The sequence below is a fragment of the Cricetulus griseus genome, chromosome 3, assembly GCF_003668045.3.
Source record: "Cricetulus griseus strain 17A/GY chromosome 3, alternate assembly CriGri-PICRH-1.0, whole genome shotgun sequence".
In the NCBI taxonomy this organism is placed as follows: domain Eukaryota; kingdom Metazoa; phylum Chordata; class Mammalia; order Rodentia; family Cricetidae; genus Cricetulus; species Cricetulus griseus.
Genome location: NC_048596.1, coordinates 282497937 through 282512601, shown reverse-complemented (window position 1 = coordinate 282512601; position 14665 = coordinate 282497937). Strand labels below are relative to the sequence as shown.

Genomic DNA, 14665 nt, shown 5'->3' with positions numbered 1-14665 from the left:
ATGTATCTGCAAGTTTGGAGTTTTGCTTTTGTTGTTTGAGACAGGGTCTCAATATATAGCCTAGGCTGGCCTCAAACTTAAAATCCTGCTGTCTCAGCTTCCCAAGTGCTAGGATTATAGGTGTGCAGCACTGCAGTGTGTCTGTTTTTATATTCCGTCAGCATTGCATCCACATATGTGCTTTCTAATGGTCTTCTCATTAAGCAGAATCCCTGGTTAAAATGAAAATACACCACTGAAGCTGTATATAAGAGCTGGATAAGATATTGTCATCTCCCCCTGCTCCCATCTTCTTGCTGAGGGCCTTTTGAAGGATCTTTAAGCCAAACATTTTCAGACTGTAACAAAACTCTCTCAGAAGTTCCTTGAGTTCTGTGGTACTGGACAGTTGTTAGTGAACATCTTGACTGGGTCTCCATCCAAAACCAGTGGTGTGACAGGATTAAGGTAATGAACTATAGGAAGTGTCAAGTTACTTACATTACTATATCTAGGCAAATTTATAATTGAGTTGCCATCACAGTGTTTTTCTATAAACCTGGAGTTAATAAAATAACTATATAATTAGAACTTTTTTATATCACTTGCATGATGACCATGCCACTATGTGGGTGACGTTAATATACACTGTAGTTTCACTGGTCCTTTCTTAAATGCTGCTTCTAAAGCTGGTTTATCTATCGATTCCATAGAAAAGGTTAGCTGTTCCACCCTGGGACATGGCAAACTAAAGGTACAAACCAAAGGCCTCAGGACGCTTTGGTGCTCATTGTCTTTTAGAGGAAATGAATTTTTTTATTCTTGCAAAAATTTTTGTCTGGATACTCATTATCCAAGAGACCAGGTGGCATCAAAATTACAGTCAATGCGTGAATATACAGATAGTTCTAAGAATTATCTCCTACTGGGATTAAGCTTCATTGCTGTTCTTTAGGCCAAAACACTGTTAAATTTGATTAACCAAGAAGGTTGTTTCAGAACTAGAGGATATACTCTACATTCCAATTCATACCACTAATATTAGTTGAATACTTGTCAGATCCAAAGGAAACTCCATTCCCCCAAATTCTAGTGCTTAGACAAAAGTCAGCATTCCTCAGAAACTTGTGAAGCTGGCTCAGTTTCCCACTACCATAAGGAACCATTTCTCTTATCATTGGCAGAGGGACAACTGGCTATCTGTAGTGCCTATTATTAAGCATACCAAAGCTGGCTGTCTTTAGTGTTGTGTTGCTGTGAAGAGAAACTGACCACAGCAACTCTTATGAAAGGAAGCATTTAGTTGGGGCTGACTTACTGTTTCAGCAAGTTAGTCCATTATCATCATGGCAGGGACCATGAGAGCAGTCAGCAGGAAGAGAGAGCCACTAGGCCTGGCTTGGACTTTTGAAACCTCAAAGCCCACCTCCAGTGACACACTTCCTCTAACAAGATCACACCTAGTCCATTAAGGCCACACCTCCTAGTCCTCAAATAGTGCCTCTCCCTGATAACTAAGCATTCAAATATGCCTATGGGGGCAATCCTTATTTAAACCACCACACTGGCCTCTAGACTCTTTCAGTATCACAAGTATCTGTTATGCGTTTCTAGCTGGTGTACTAACTCTTCTCATCCCCCCATCCTAAAGGCCATCCAGCTTAGGAGCTTCCCTATCCCAGCCACTCATTTTCTTTATAACCCTGATGTTTCAGCTATGCCCTCTCTCTCAGATTCGGTCTCTCACTCTTTGTCTTCCTTTTGATCTCTCTAACCTTCTCTCTGTATCTCCCCCGCTTCTCCCTACTCTGTTCCTGCTTCTATCGTGGTCAGGTCCCAGTGTACTGACCATGTTTAGACTACTTTCTTTTTCGGCTTTGGACTCTTCCAGATGCCTCTGGCAATTCTCTTTGATATCTACAATAAAAAAAAAAACTTCCCCTAACCCATATCATGAATTAGTCATGTCTCCAGTTTATATAGTTCTAACTTTTACAGAGTAGCTGCTTAGGATGGATCAGAGAGTATAACAGGCAGAACACTTTACTTTTTGAGGGTGTTTCATTCCACAGAGTTAAATGATAAGTAGAAACAAGTCATAAATTTACTAGAAACCCTTTGGGAAATAACAGTGTAAAGGGGAACCAGGAATAGGAAGTTGAAAGGGAGGGAGCCCTAGAAAGCCTAATGTTATAGTAAAAACTTGTGCTGAAAGAGTAAAAGTGAAAGATTGTATCTTTATAAAGAAAGACCTCCTGCTTTGTTTGGAACTATGGAAAGGGTGCCCTGAGGGCAAGTGCCCCCCACTCCCCCATACTTTCTCAGCTAAACTAACAATTCCTGAAAGGAAAAACTATAGGGTAGTGGTTCTCAACCTTCCTGATGCTGTCACCCTTTAATACAGTGATTCCCCCCGAACTGTAAAATTACTTTTGTTGTTACTTCATAACTGTAATTTGCTATTGTTATGAATCATAATGTAATATCTGTTTTCCGATGATCTTAGGCTGTCCTAGGGTTTTTTGTTTGTTTTTTTTTTTTTTTTTTTTTGCTCCTGGAAAACAATTGTTTCTATTTACTAAACCTTCCACTAATTAAGTCAAAGGAGATAAGGGTTCATCCCAAACTAGCAGTAGAATTAGCACAAATTTAGCATACTGTGCTGGCTTTGGAGGTATGAAAGATACTGGAATGAGGTTGTTCTGAGTTCTTCCTCCATGATCAGAGCTACTGAGGCCAGGCAATATGTGGCAGTGTTGGAGTTGTTGCTGCAAGGAGTCCCTAAGAGGTTGTTCAATGAAGCTATATAAGAAGCCTGGGTTACAATAGAGACACTAAGATGTTGGAGATGCTAGAGCCTTAAGACATCGCCAAGAGGAGTCACTGAGATGGAGTGGAACCAGCCCTAGAGAAAGATTTCAGGTACCAAAGCTGGAAGGCTGAGCCATCTAAGCTCCTTGAAGCTAAAGCATGAGTTAAAGACATGGAGTTACAGGATGTGGTGTTGTTTGCTCTGCTGGGTTTGGGTCTTGCTTTGTTCCTCTCTTTTGGAAGGAATTGTATATTCTGTGTCATTGAATGTCAGAAGTGTGTAATTTGCCTTTTGGTTTTACAGAGGTCACAGTTAAGAAATTGCCCTGAGTATCAAAAGAGGCTTTGAATTTTTTTATGCTTGTTTCTCTATATTGCCCTGGCTATCCTAAAACTCTCCTGTAGACCTGGCTGTCCTTGAACCCTAGAGATCTGCCTGCCTTTGCCCCCTCAGTGTTGGGATTAAAGATGTATATACTATATCTGGCTTTGACTTTGGACTTTCATATGGTATTAAAACTGTTAAAGACTACCAGACTTTTGCAGGTGAACTAAGGCTATGAGCCTGTGAGGCTGACAGAGAGTAGCATAGTTTTGAATAAGAAGGGTCCTGGTAGTCTCTACAGCGATCTCTCAGCCAGCTGCTCCAGCTGCCTTCTGCCGTGCTGCCCCTTCCCACCTTCTGCAATTATAGACACTCTTTCTTCAACGATAAGCCAAAATAAACCCTTTTTTTTTTTTTTTTTGGTTTTTTGAGACAAGGTTTCTCTTTGTAGCTTTGGAGCCTATCCTGGCACTAGCTCTGGAGACCAGGCTGGCCTGGAACTCAGAGATCCGCCTGCCTCTGCCTCCCGAGTGCTGGGATTAAAGGCGTGCGCCAACAATGCCCGGCCAAAATAAACTCATTTTTATAAGTTGCTTTTGGTCATGGTTTTTATCACAGAGATGAAAAAATAACTAATACATAGCTGTATCCCTGGTCCCTAAAATATGATTTTATCTTTAGTGATATAGGTGGTCCAAAGTTTGTATATTTCCCCATGCCATTTCATGATAATATCTTAAGTCTCTTTAGTATTGTTTTTAACAGCTTGCTTTCTTTTTCAGCTACAAGGCTTTGGCCAACCAAGTGTTTACCATGCTGCTGTTGTCATCTTCTTTGAATTCTTTGCATGGGGCCTGTTGACAACTCCAATGTTGACTGTAAGTATCACTGGATTGTGTCTTTCATCTTTAGACATGTTGTATATTAAATACAAAGCACTGTTGAAAGTCATTCAGATGTTAAAGGCCTTTGATTTAAGGACCCAATAAATAGAATATTGTAAATATTTTATAATGATGAATGTAAGAATGATCTTGTACCTAGTTTTGATAACTTCTTTATAGCAGTTTCTTTAAATCAAGTTTTACATTTCTTTTTTAAAATTTTTTATTCTTTTAAAAAATTTATGTATATGGCTCTTTTGCCTGCATGTATATCTGTGATGGTTTGAAAGAAAATGGCCCCAAAGGGAGTGGCACTATTAGGAGGTGTGGCCTTGTTGTAGGTATGTGTCACTGTGGAGGTGGGCTTTGAGGTCTCATATATTCTCAAGATACCACCCAGTGTCTTAGACCACTTCCTGTTGCCTGCAAGATATAGGAATCTTAGATACTTCTCCAGCACCGTGTCTACCTGTTTGCTGCTATGTCCCACCATGATGATAATGGACTGAACCTTGGAAACTGTAAGTGAGCCACCTTTAATTAATACATAAGGTAAGTTTTAAATGTCTTTGGAATTAAGTTTCAGCTGTTTTTACCTATTTTAAAAAATTACTAATAGGCCAGGCGCAGTGGCACATGACTTTATTTCTAGCACTAAGGAGATAGAGACAGGTGGACTCTGATTTTGAGGCTAGCATGGTCTACAGAGTGAGTTCCAAGGTAGACAGGGCTGTGCTGATAAATACTGTGTCAAAAAAACAAAAAACAAAATCACTAACAGTTGTCTCTTCCCAGTTATTATTTTGCCATACCAGAAAGCTCCTTTTCATATGTGCAGTTTTTGTGTCAGTTAAATCTTGAACATACAGAGGTTTATGGGGTAGGTATTAACCAGTTAACCTTATAGAAGACTACCTTGCTGGGTATAAAGATCTTGGTTGACAGTTACATTGAAGGCTTTAAACACATCATTCCATGCTTTCCTGAGTTTGTAAGGGGGAACAAAAGCCTAAATCATTTATAAACAACCCTTAATTTTAATTTTATTTATTTCTTTTGTGCTTTGAACATCTTGACTATGATACATCTTATCAATTTAGGCTTCCATTTCTTTCTCTGTGTTAAGGGTATGTTCTGATGTGTTTTCATGAAATAAATTATCTTTACCTAAATATGTGGCCCTCAATTTCTTCTTCTGCCCCATTGATTTTTCAGCTTTGGTCTCTTGAATATGTCTTAGGCTTAGAAGTTTTGATCATATTTGTTGACTTTTTATTTGTACATATGTCTAAATATATTATTGTCTCAGCCTTGTTTTTCTGCTTGATCTTGTCTGCTTATGATGCTTTCCACTCTCTTCTGTTTCGTTTTGTTTTTTTGTTTTATTTAAGCAATTGTTTTTTTGTTTGTTTGTTTTTCATTTCCAAAGTGTGTGTTTAATTCCCTTTCAGCGTTTGAACTTCCTGAGATTTTTTTCCTTCCTGAGCACCTTTCCTGATCTTCCTTGCTGAGTTACAATGGTAATATTCTTGGGTAGGTCATCCTGAATTGATTCTCTTACTTCATTCATCTGCTTATTTGAGTCTTCTGAATGATCACTGATCATTTAAAAGTAAGAATCTGAAATCTTTTTTTGGCATTTGTAGCTATCTCCTTATCTTTTATCTCCAGTATAGAGGAGTTATGAGCCTATAGAGGGTTGGTTTCCTTGTAATTTGCACATCTGTTGAGATGGAGGTGTCCTTCAGTTTTGCCTCCCCTTGCCTTGCTCCACTCTTGTTGTTTGTTTTTGTTTTTGTTTTTGTTTTTGTTTTTTTTTACAGTAATCCTCCTGGTGTCTTGTCTTTATTTGGATATTTGTTTCCTACTGCTGTTTCAGGAAGAAGCTGACTGCAATAGCTTACACAATAATTTGACAACAGCTCTGGTGTTAACTTGTAGTAGGAACATCTGTGCACTTTACGTGTGTCCCTTTAAAGGTTGAGAGGCAGTTGTGCTTGGTTATTGATTGAGGAAACCATAGTTTATGGGTTTGGGGTATTTTTTTTTCACAGCTACTGTGAAAGACAATATAAAGTAAGACTGAGTAGAAAAATTTATGGGGCTAGAGGTATGAGAAGTAGTACACAGAATATTGTAGAGGAAGAACAGATGTAAGACCTTTTTCTAGCAAAAGTTAAAACACAATGGTGAACAAAGTATAAAAGTTTAAAGACATTGAAATAAGGGAAGAAATTAAATAAAAGTGAGCAATAAAATATATTATCTCTCAATATTTCTTCCTATTTGGGAAGATATGGTTTATCTCTGAGGAAAGGACTGTTGGTCTCTGTAATTCAAACAAGTTAAGTCAGTAGAGTTTCTATTACAAGTCTGCTTTCTGACAGAATTCCCCAGTATGTGCTCACCCCTCACAACTCCCAACTGCAAATTACAACCTTCTCTCTAATGTTTTGGGAATTAGTACATGTGCAGGGCTTTCTGTGACTAAGGCTCTGAGGAGGGGGTCTAAGGCCTTTTCTGACAGTTGCCTATGTTTTCCCTTTTCCTCCTACCCTTTTCCTTTTGTCACACTCAAGTATCATAGGATGCTGTCCATAATCCTGTGTAGCTTCTTTATGCAAATGAGGAGCTTGGAGAGAGGTGGACATAGATGATCTCTTAGCTTCAGACTCCTATACCACACTTACATTACTCTCTCCACTTGGCTATGTCCCACTGCCTCCCTCATATATCTTATCTAGCTTTTCTAATTTCCACTGTATCTTCCCTCTCATGTTCAAAGCAGATAATTTTGGGGGTGGTGGAGTGTGCCTGGCAGACACTGACACTGCCAGCTGAGAAGCTGCTCTACAGCTTCTCGAGAGTTTCTGAGCAGTTAATGCTGCTTGTGTGAATTTGCTTAAAATGTAAGTGTGAGGAGTACCCTGTTGCTAATATAATTTTATTGTTATTTAAGACATGTAGCTAAGTGAGTAGTTGTACTAATTTTTCATCTGTGAGATAAACTTGTCTTAATATGATCTCTTGTTTCCTGACTTTCTCCCTTACTATTCACCCCACAGTATGTTATCCCTATTCTGTTTTTTGATTAGGAGATTGAATTCCTCTTTAAGAAAAACATTTTGCGTTGGCATATACTGTTCACTTCTGTCTTTTTAAAATTCTTTTTACATGATAATTTGGTGTTCTTTGATAAGGAAGGAACAATATTAGGGTTTATTTAGTCACAGACAGTACTCATTTATCCTCTCTTATGTTTGTGTGTTACCATTCTCTTTATTCCTTGGCATCTTGAACCCATCACCCACAGTAATTTAACTATTAAGATAATAGCATATTTTTTTTTATTTTTTTACCTTAATGTATCGAGTGGACAGCACTAATTTATTCTTAATAAAGCCAAAACCCAAGAATCCAAAAAAGCAGTGTTGGGCTCTGTTACGATAAATATTTCCGCCAAAGGCCACCTGAGCCCCACCGCCACGTGTGAGCTTTACGCCAGCCACCCACTCAAGTTAGGCCCAAATGAATACACAGAAACTTGTATTAGGTACAATGCTGCTTGGCCAATGACTAGGACTCTCATCTGTTAGCTCAGTCTTAATTATCATAAATCTATATATTTTATAAGACTTATCTTATTGGACGCCTTATTGGCGTCTCTCCTTGCCGGTGGATCACATCATGCCGCTGGAGCAGGAGCGGAGGGGAAAAGAGAGATGCTTCCTGTTTCTCCTTCTTTAAATATGAGTCTCCTTGCTATGTCACTTCCTGACTGGAACATCACTTCTCTACTACATTTCCCAGAATCCTCTTTGACTCCTAGTCCTGCCTAACTTGCTGTTTCATTGGCCAAGCAGAACTTTATTAAACAATCAATAGGATAAACATACACAGAAGTACTTCCCCTATCAGGGCTCCTGATTTGGAAACTTAGAATACTATGTTCATATTAATATTTTATCAGGCCAGGTGTTGGTGGCGCATGCCTTTAATCCCAGCACTTGGGAGGCAGACGCAGGTGGATCTATGTGAGTTCAAGGCCAGCCTGGTCTCCAGAGTGAGTGCCAGGACAGGCTCCAAAGCTACACAGAGAAACCCTGTCTCAAAAAAAAAAAAAAAAATCAGTTTGACTAGCTCTTCATCTGAGAATAATTAGGATTTTCTTGGTGTAGTAAAAAAACAGCTTACTACTAGGTGCAGTCTTTGAGGTATGTTACTTATCTTAGGTAGCCATGGTTTAGCTCACAGTTTTAATTCATTTTTTTGACAATATGAAGGAAGTTTGCATCACTAATGTCTTGTAGCAGTTTTATGAAATTGCTTTCAAACAGTGAGGGCCTGCCTTCTAGTATTACTAGTAGCATAAGTTAGTGCATTAAAATGACCTGTCCCTATTTACATGCTCTTTCAGGGCCTAATCTTAATATAGTATGAATAATCTGATTAAACTAATACCCTAGAGTATATTTAAATCAATGGCTTAATTTAATGAACTATATTTAATAGGCTTAGAAACAAGAATTTCATTTCTTTTAGTTTATAAAATTTATGTTTCAAGATTTGAAATTCAGTAGACACTTAACAATTGAATATTCCTTACTCCTTTATCTTTATCATGTGGTGGTCTGAAAAACCCAGACTATTCTTTGAACACTTTCTGGTGACATTCAGTTCTTTTATCCTTTATTCTTAACTGACTCTCAAGATAATGTGCCCATTCATTCCTTCATTTGACAATCATAGATTTTTTCTGTCATCTGCCGCTTGATCTTTTGACTAGTTTTCTTGTCTCTTTAATAAGTGTGTTTTTCCAGGAGTTCCAATGGCCAGAATGAGGTACAACTGTCTACTAGACCTAGTAGTCACATTACATAGTCACTTTGTTGGATAATTACTCTTCAAGTGGGAAAAAAAACAAAACAACAGTAAAGTAAATGTTGTAACTAGAGTCACATGTGTACTCTCTTGATTTCTAGAATCATGAGATGCCACGGACTGACTTCAGTAGATGTACTGGATTTTGTAGGTTTGTTTGTTTGTTAAATAAAATTCCCAGAATGAGCCTGGGCCCAGGACCCTACAAGCCTCACAGCCAGTGGGGAGATTATCCAAGAGAGGTGAAGAATAAAACTTGAATTGCTACCATCTTTGCAGTTGCTGGATTAAAATTTCCATTCTGACCTTGTGGTTTTTTTTTTTTTTTTTCCTTACCCATTTAAGGGTAGTAAAGCTTTGGAAAAAGGTTTCTGCATGACAGCTACCACAACAAAACTTTAGGCAGAAACTCCCTAGCAAAGTGGCAAAGCACCTATGACCTTTACAATAAGAATGAGATCTATGGGCTGATAAGCTTAATTAGGGCTAAAGCCTAGAGAGGAAGGATTTGTAATAAGCATAAAGATAGATTCTGTTGAGGGGGGATGCAAAGTACATGGGACATCTTTCATAATGTTTCTACTCAATGAGAGACAAAGCTCAGGATTAGGGCCTAAACAATTCTCAGGATTTGGGAGAAATTCAGGTGGAGGCTAGCTCCTAATAGAATAGCAAAGGATCACTGGGGTGTTGGACTACTTCACTCCAGCATTCCAGGTGACCAGAAATCATTCATTTCCTTCCATTGAAGAAAATCCGCCCACATGACTGACAACCCTGATTTCTCTAATGCTTACTCTAAGCTGTGCTTCCTACAGACTCATTTATATAAATGATAATTATTAAAGTCAGTAAGTACGACTCACTAATTGATCAATGTTATTTGTTAAAACTTTGTTTACTATTGTATGGAAGACAGTGTGCAAAGCACTAATCTAATCAAACAGATGCAGTGAGATTTACTTGGCATTTATTTCTCTTACTAATACATTTTTGTCTGTCGCACGTGTTTTTGTGTGTACCAGTAGAGGACAGAAGAGAGGGTAGGATACCCTAGAGTTATAGGCAGTTGTGAGCCCTATGATGTGAATACTGAGAATCCAACCCTGATTCTCTGTAGAACAGTGAGCACTCTTAATGCTGAGCCATCTCTCTAGCTCTGTCTGTCATGTATTTTTATATATGTAAACAAGGTAATAAAACAAAGATATCAGCTGATTTCCAACTTCGCTAATCTACAATAAAATTATAAAAAGAAGTAACGGGGCATTGTAAAATAACTGTTATTTGGGATATTTGGGAATGCATCATTATACTGCCTCTGGCATCATTAACATCTGAAACAAAATTAATACAAATCACCATTCCCCATAAGTTAGTGATCTGTAAATGGTAGTCCCTGGGCCACACTAGCATGGTGTTTTGTGTGCTTAGAATGGCTTTTATAGTTGTGCTTAGTTGGTATAAAGCAGCTAAATATACCATTTCAAACAGTGTATTGTTAGTATTTTAAGTTGACTGATGTTTAGTTTGGATTTCCTTTGATTCTCCATTCTGGTGCTCTTTTTTTTTCTTCCTGGATCTCTATACTTCCTTCTGTAATTGATTTATAGACCTTTTTGTTTTGTGTGATTTTGGTAGAGTTCTGCCATGGAGAGTGTTGTTTGTAATACACAACTGATGGAGATCTTTAATCTGGTGGAGAAGAATCATTTTTATTTTACAACTTGTTATAATTGAACCTTTTAGAAGTGAGGTAGATTATCTTTTCCTTTTTTGTCAGTATTTTTGGTACATTTCAACAGCTTTTCTCAGCCTTTCTACTGAATTTAATGTATCTGTTTATATTCACAAGTGAGAGTAGATTACAATAGAAGAGGAATTGAGAGAGAAATGTTTTCTGGGACTAGGCAAATAATACAAATGTGTGAACTTGGGTGAGAGTATGCTGGTGTATAGTTCCAATGCCTGCTTCCTCGACAACAGTAATCATGGTCTTTTTACTAGTCAATTAGCCATAGTCTTTCAAACTTCATGTTTTAAAGTCTATGGGTTGCTATAATAAGCTGGAGAACCACATGGGACAGTGAGGAATTGATTAAGGAGACCTATACTTACTAATTCATATGGGTGAGGCACTTTGGGGAGGGTACTTGCCTGCACATGCCCAATCTGAGCCATACAGTTTTAGCTGAAACTAAAGGATATTTTGAAAGTGTATTAGCATAGAATCTGCCCTAGTAGAAGCTCCTTAACATTTAGTGCAAGGATTGATTTTAGGAACTCTTGATCTGGTAAGGGATAGGCTCTCTTGGGTTTCCTGTAACACAAATAAATAAAAGACCCAGAGACTGATATTGGGGTTCAAACTTAAAGCTGATCATAAGAAAAGCAAAGCCCCTGGCCACTAGCTCTCACCTCAAGCTCAGGCTGAAAGGTCTGATCCACGAGTGAACTCTTCACCAAGCCTCAAACTTCTGCCTCTCCTCAGCATGGCTGCAGAATGAATGCCTCTTTCTGAATACTGAATACTGTAGTTAACAGTGTTTTTTTGCTGCTTTGAACAGCTCTTAAGTAATCTGTTTGGTTTGAATTCCACCCCATTTAATTCTGTAAATGTCCCATTTGAGGACTGTGCTTGTGATTATTATCTTGTGGCCAACTACAAAGGTTAGTAGCATTGAAAACAATTTATCTGGGAGGTTTTTTTGTGACCAATTTTAATAATGTATTTTCTTTTTTTTGTTAAAGATTTTATTATGTATACAACATTCTGCTTCCATGTGTATCTGCACCCCAGAAGAGGGCACCAGATCTCATAACAGATGGTTGTGAGCCACCATGTGGTTGCTGGGAATTGAACTCAGGACCGGTGGAAGAGCAATTGGTGTTCTTAACCTCTGAGCCATCTCTCCAGCCCCAATAATGTATTTTCTTATAGCTGTTTTTGTTTTTTAAATTCCTTTTCCTTTCATTTAGGAGTTTGGGGAATCTGGAAAATTTATTGAAAGTTCTCTTTTAACATCTTCTGTTAATTCAATAGTAATTTGTAAAAATGAAACTAATGTGTATAGGGGTGGGAGAGGAAGAGAGTGACTGATTTATTGACTTATGTATATTCCTTCCTAAGAATAATTAAAGGAGGCTCAGCAGTTACAGGCATTTGTTGCGCTTTCAAAATACCTATGTTTGAGTCCCAGCACCCACATTGTAACTTAGAACTCCAGTCCTGGGGTATCAGATGCCTTCCACTGGACTTTGCAGGCACCATGCTCTAAATATTTTATGACAAAAACACTTATGAGTGCTAGGGCTTACCTTGTCTGGTTCTTGCCTTAGTGTTTTATTATATTAATGCCTTTTCATGGCTTCAAGGAGTTTTGTTTTATCTTGTTTTTGAGACAGGTTTACTCTGTGCTTTGACTAAAGTGTTTTTGTTGGTTTTTGAGATTTCACTAATATTTTATACTTTTTTTACAGTTTATCTTGTTTAGCCTTCCAGTTATAAAGGCAGGAATCCTTACTTTTAATTTATATTTGAGTGTGTTTGATGTTTGTTTGCTTTTATAGGTTTTACATGAAACATTTCCTCAACACACATTCCTCATGAATGGTCTCATTCAAGGTGTAAAGGTAAGAAAAGTTGTATGAAAAATCATAAGAACCAAAACCAGAAATCCCTAGTAAGATACAATACAAATACTTATAAGGCATAAAATAATTTAACATTAAAAATCCCAGTGAATACTCTAAATGACTTAGGTCGTTTTTATCTGCATATACTTGACAATCTGCAAATGTTTAATTCTTATATAATCCTTTAATTGCTCTTCCAGGTAACAGTTCTATTTAGCCCTTCAAGCTTATATAATATTTGTCTGTGCATTACACTGTATGTTAAACACCATAATTCAAATTAAAATTACTTCAGTAATTTAAGCAACATTAATACATATAGATCATATTTTAAATCTAACCTTTGTTTCTGTTTGTTCTCTAGGGCCTGCTCTCTTTTCTGAGTGCTCCACTCATAGGAGCTCTCTCTGATGTGTGGGGCAGGAAGCCCTTTCTCCTTGGCACAGTCTTCTTTACCTGCTTCCCTATCCCACTGATGAGGATCAGCCCGTGGTGAGTTGCTGAACTCTTCACTGTCATATTGGGATTGGAGTCACAGACAATTGTGAGCAGCCAGTGCTCTTAACAATTGAGCTATCTCTTTAGCCCTTTATCTCTATTTTACTCAAGGGTTTTCACTTTTAAAATAAAGATTTATTGATTAGATTCAGAATTTATTTATATCAAGAATTAAATTAGATGTTATTAGGTGGCTTTTAGCATAAGTGGAGGGAGGGTTTTTTTTGTTGTTGTTGTTTCTTTTGTTTTTGTCTCCTTAAGAATTGTTACGATGCACATGAGATGGCTCAGTGAGTAAAAACACTGGTTGTATAAGCATGAGGACCTGAGTTCAATCCCTGGAATCCATAGTGGAAGGAGAGAACCAACTCTTCTCTGATGTCCACAGCACGTGATGTCACATGCATGGCTGTACTCTGTCACACATCATATGTATAGAGAGAGATACAATAACAGTAATAACAAAATTTAAAAATTTTAAAGAACTATTAATATGATTAATTATGTTACTGAGTGTTACTTAGTAATTTTTTAATATTAAAACATCTTTATGTCATAGAATAAACTCCACTTTGTGTTATGTAATATTCTAGCTTTTGCTGTTTTAACTGGATGTTTTTTCAATGTATTTATGCATATTATAGAAATTTTTGGTTTGAATTATATTAACATTTTTTTTATACTCTCTTTCTTTGTATATTTTTAAAAAGGAATTTTAAAAAATTATTGTATTGGCTACCTTTAAAATTACAGCTTTACCTAAAACTATAGCTTTTATTTCATCCATTCTATTTTTTCTCTTCTGCCATTTTTTTCAGGCCAACATGTACTCCTTTCAATATTGAAAAATCTCCAGTTAATTTAAATGTATCTTTAGGTAGATAGACAGATATACTCGAGTTTATTTTTAGTTTATAATATTCACATATCTTTGACTTTGATTTAAGACTCTTGAGTAATTGAAATAATCTTCCAGTTAATAGGAGATGATGTTCTTAATCATATTCTTTTTAAATCCATCTTTTTATAGGTGGTATTTTGGCATGATTTCTGTATCTGGAGTCTTCTCAGTCACTTTTTCTGTAATATTTGCCTACGTAGCTGACTTCACTCAAGAACATGAAAGAAGTACTGCTTATGGATGGGTAAGATAGTAACTTTTTTTTTATTCTTTGTCTTGAAGCAAAAACTTACATAGGCCAAGTTGACTTCAAACTTAGAATCTTCCTTTCATAGTTTCTTGAGAGCTGGGATTATATTATTGTATTGACTAGCTATTTATTGTATTGTGTAGCAATTTACTTGTCTTAGAAACTTTTGTTATTTTGAGATAGGGTTTTAGGACAGACTAGGTTCAATCTCAGTGAGTATCTGAAGGTTACCTTGAACTTTAGTTCCTCCTCCCTCCACTTCCAGAATGCTAGGATTACAGGCATGCACCATCATGCCCAGCTCGTAGACTTTATTAAAAACAAAAGTAATAAACAGCATTGTTAAAAACTGACAAATTGATGTCTAAACATCAGAAATAGTTTTAAGAAATGTTACAGTCTCAACAATGTGTCTCAGGCATTCATTTGAGGCATAACACTATAGGAGGAAAAGGCTATTCGTTTGGTAGATAGTTGTTGAAAAACTATCAAAAGAATGA

At 37.1% G+C, this 14665-nt stretch overlaps 1 protein-coding gene across 2 annotated transcripts in view; it reads left to right on the top strand.

The window, feature by feature from the left end:
• Mfsd14b (major facilitator superfamily domain containing 14B) overlaps positions 1-14665 on the top strand; it is a 41577-nt gene that overhangs the window by 12422 nt on the left and 14490 nt on the right. Inside the window, exons 2-5 of one of the 2 annotated variants that reach the window (XM_027409614.2) lie at positions 3898-3993; positions 12451-12513; positions 12881-13008; positions 14045-14159. In XM_027409614.2, coding sequence (XP_027265415.1) covers positions 3898-3993; positions 12451-12513; positions 12881-13008; positions 14045-14159 — 402 coding nt within the window. Of the gene's footprint in view, positions 1-3897; positions 3994-4464; positions 4552-12450; positions 12514-12880; positions 13009-14044; positions 14160-14665 lie in introns of those variants that run through there. The other variant, XM_027409615.2, reaches the window with a different exon arrangement.